Below are 3,771 nucleotides of genomic sequence, written 5' to 3'. Positions count from 1 at the left end.
TTTTTTTTTTTTTTTTTTTTGTGGTACCAGGGATCAATCTCAGGGTCCTTGCGCTTGTGAGGCAGGCAGCACAACCACTGAGCCAAATCCCCGGCCCCAGTGTAATGCTATTTTTTAAAAGAAGCATTTGTTAATCTTATAATGAGAAAAAACAGTGGATATTTTTAAAACAATTGAATATGCTATTAGCAGTATTTGCAAAAGTTTATAGTTTATTATTTGTAATATTTACTTTGAGGCTATTGCTGTGTTCAGTCATGTGAAGATGATTTTCTCCATTTATCAAAGTCATTAATAGCTGCTGCTAAGCACTAAATTGATCATCTGCCATGTTCAAGGCATGAGTGCTTATAAAAGATATACCAAAAGCATGTCTTCAGGATTCTGTCCTTGGCCTCCTTTCCCATGAGAGCCGCACTTACATCTCAACATAAACAAATCTCAAATTCAAAACTCTGTATCTGCTTATTAGATATAACTACATAGATATTTTACTTGACCCCAGAATATATTCTGTTCAAATTACTTTCTGTCTTCTCCTTCCTCCTTCAAAAAAATCACACCATCCTTCCTTTTCTGTGAGTGGCAATAGCAGTTGCCGACATAAGGCATTAAACACGAAGGAATTGACAGTTTGAGTCCAGAGCTCTGGTTCTGACCATTAAACTAGATTGCCTCTTTAGTCTTTGAGCCCATTCTTTCCTCCCCTCACCAAGTCCAGCTAATCTAGCATCTGAGGTATTTCTGGGCTCTGTGCACCTGTTGCCTGTCCTTTCTCACAGCCCTTGTATCGCATCCACATCACTTGGACCACGGCCACTTGCCTGCCTGGTGCTCTCCTTGCCTCCATTCTGTTCTTCTCTGATGCAGTGTGTCCCCTGCACGCTTGCTCACTTCGTTCCTCCACTTGCCAGGGCTCTTCCTGACCTGGCCCTTACCTTCCAGAGTTGTTTCCTACGGCTCTTGACCTTTTTCATAGCCTCTCTTCTGCCTTCTCAGCTCTCCTCTTTCTGGTTCAGCTTTTCAGTTCTTAGCATAAACATCATTTCTTCCTGGAAGCTTCACGTGACTGACTCAGATTCCCTGTTCATTGATTCTAGAATACTCTCACTTTCTCTAATGATGGTATTTATGCTACTTTATTGCAGATGTTTATTTAATTGCCTCTCTTTTTTGATGGTAAACTTCATGACAACAGAGGCCATACTAGTCTTACTCACCTTTCTGTTCCAGAACATATACGTGGCCTTGATCTAGCAGGTTTTCAGCAAATAGTTGTTAAATGAATGCATGAATAAGTGAATGAATGAATGAATGAATATTGTCACTGTTTAAGAAAATTATTCTTTGGGAAGAAAAACAGTGTAAACAATGATGTAGTAATGATAATGACCTCCTCAGTTTCATCTTAGCTGCTACTGGCAGGACCCAGGTAAAAATTTGGTTCTCCTAACTAATTTCATTCCTTTTTTCAGTGGATAGCAATGCATTGTATAAAACAAGTATTTTAGGAGTCATGTACATTAGTAGCTCATAGAATTAAGCTTTGGATTTAAAATTAGCTCCCTTTTGCAAAATCCTCAATGCAATGAATGCTTTGAATTTACCTTTTATAATACGAAATTGGAAAGTTAGTCACATAAAAGCTAGGAAAAGAAAGTTATGCTTTCTTCAGTAAAAGACTATTCAAACAAATTAGATGATTGTCATAATTTATCTTTTTCTCTTTTAGTTGTTATAGCAGCTGACGGAGTATTGAAGGTAAGACTATTTCTTTTTTAAATTTTTTAGTATATGTCTGCGGTGCATAATGAGTACATTCATTGTGAGTAGTGGGTACCTGTACATGACACACCTTAATTCTTTTACATCCCCTTCCTCTCTCTTCCATCCCTCCCTCAGCATCTTTTGGTTCCTTTCTCACTTATTTCTTTTAATTTAAAAAATTGTTAATTTTAGATGTAAATTCCATGACTGACAGTTGTTTTACTAGTCAATATGGAGAAACTTGATTCTGGTTTCTCTGTTTTCAGATCTGTGACTTTGGTGCTTCTCGGTTCCATAACCATACAACACACATGTCACTGGTTGGAACTTTCCCGTGGATGGCTCCCGAAGTTATCCAGAGTCTCCCTGTCTCTGAAACTTGTGACACATATTCCTACGGTGTGGTGAGTGTGTTTCTCGTTTCTTTCTATTGCTAAAGGAAAAACAAGGAGCAAACAACCTAGAGACAATTAAAACCGCAATTTACCTGTGTGACAGTGCTTCTGTTTCTAGAAGACCTCCTGTAGCAGAGGCCCAAGGAGAGCACATCCTAATTGTTGGAATATGTGTTTTGATCATCTTTTTGCATCTGAGTTATTCATCCTGTACTAAAAAGAGACGAGCACCACTTCCAAGAAACAGATTAGATGTGACCTGAATTAGTGTGGAGTCCAGTATACTCCTCTGCACAGTGCTTTTTTGCTGAGTAGAAACATGCCTGTGGAGTATGTCTCTAACTCGTGGAAATATTTACCATTTGGAACAGGTTGATTTTGATGGGTTGTTCAAGCAGTATAAAACCACCAGTAGATCTGCCAGATGAGCTAATTAATAGGGAACTTGAGTGTCAACTACTAAACTGATTAGTGACTTTCTGAAAGTATGGAAGAAAACATACACTTAGGAGCTGGCCTTGCCCATGTTTGCCCCAAGTCTTAGAAAGTAGTAGCGACTATCTGAAATGTAAATAAATATGAAGCACTCCATGAAAATGGCAACTGAGAAGCCTGAAAGAATAGAATCATACAAAAATAAGTGAGGATGCTCAAAGAATGGAGACCATAGGAAGTAGCTGAAACTTCACTGGGAGTGGAGATGGGTCATCCTGGAGAAAGATGTTCTCCTTACACTGTCAGGGAGAAAGAAGCTAGAGGTGGGGCAGTTCTTGCTGGAGGAAGAAATTCATTTGTTGCCTTTCTTTGAGGATGACTTTTTCCCCCCTAAAGTGCAATATATCCTTCAAAGAATTCAAAGTAATATTTGGAACACCCTGACTTTGTGCTTTATCTCCCTTTATGCCATGTATACTGTCTCTCTCTCTCTCTCTCTTTTTTCCACATTCCTTGTTAAAAGGACATGTGCATTATAATAGGAAGAGGAGCAGGCTAGTTGGAGCTCAGATCAACATTCTCTCCTTCCTGAACTTCTGCATGCTCTTCCTGAAGGTGCTGGCTGGTGGCACGGAGGAAATCAGCATGGTCACACATGCTGCTTTAGCCAGGCTCTGGGTGTTTGCTGTGGGCTATGAGTTTGGGGGCTCTTTCACCTGGCTAGTTCTTCTAAGTTATAACACATTCTGAGTATACCAAACTACTTTGATAGAGATACATTTTGTTTGCTACTGAAAAAAATCATTTCATAAGTGAAATACATGTTTTTGGCTAAAGGCTAGATTTTTGAAGGTTAGAAGAGCAATAATAGGCAAAATATGTAGTTCCTCTTAACTGAATATTTCTAACATTGAAAACTATATATTATTACAGATAGCAATAACATAATTCTCAGAGGGAAAAAATGTTCTAGAGGAAACCAGATTCTAAAACTGGTCTTCCATGTCAAAACGTACTGCATTTTAAACATTAGATTAAACATTCATATTCTAGGATTCTGAATATGGAACACTTGTTGAAATTTAAGACATTGTGAAATTTTTCTCTTAAAAAATTATATCCCTTTTTCATCAAAAAATACACACATGTATGTATGTATGTGTATATATATATA

At 38.0% G+C, this 3,771-nt stretch overlaps 1 protein-coding gene across 2 annotated transcripts in view; it reads left to right on the top strand.

Annotated features, from left to right (window-relative positions):
• Positions 1-3,771, top strand: part of Map3k20 (mitogen-activated protein kinase kinase kinase 20) — a 122,684-nt gene that overhangs the window by 81,986 nt on the left and 36,927 nt on the right. For both annotated transcript variants that reach the window (XM_019204969.2, XM_010607009.2), the window contains exons 5-6: positions 1,733-1,761; positions 2,034-2,171. In XM_019204969.2, the coding sequence (XP_019060514.1) occupies positions 1,733-1,761; positions 2,034-2,171 (167 nt within the window). The remainder of the gene's footprint in view (positions 1-1,732; positions 1,762-2,033; positions 2,172-3,771) is intronic.

Source organism: Fukomys damarensis, unplaced genomic scaffold (genome assembly GCF_012274545.1).
Source record: "Fukomys damarensis isolate Sample0158 unplaced genomic scaffold, DMR_v1.0_HiC HiC_scaffold_26, whole genome shotgun sequence".
Lineage (NCBI taxonomy): Eukaryota > Metazoa > Chordata > Mammalia > Rodentia > Bathyergidae > Fukomys > Fukomys damarensis.
Note: the sequence above shows the minus strand (reverse complement) of the source record. Positions and strands in the feature narration are given on the sequence as shown.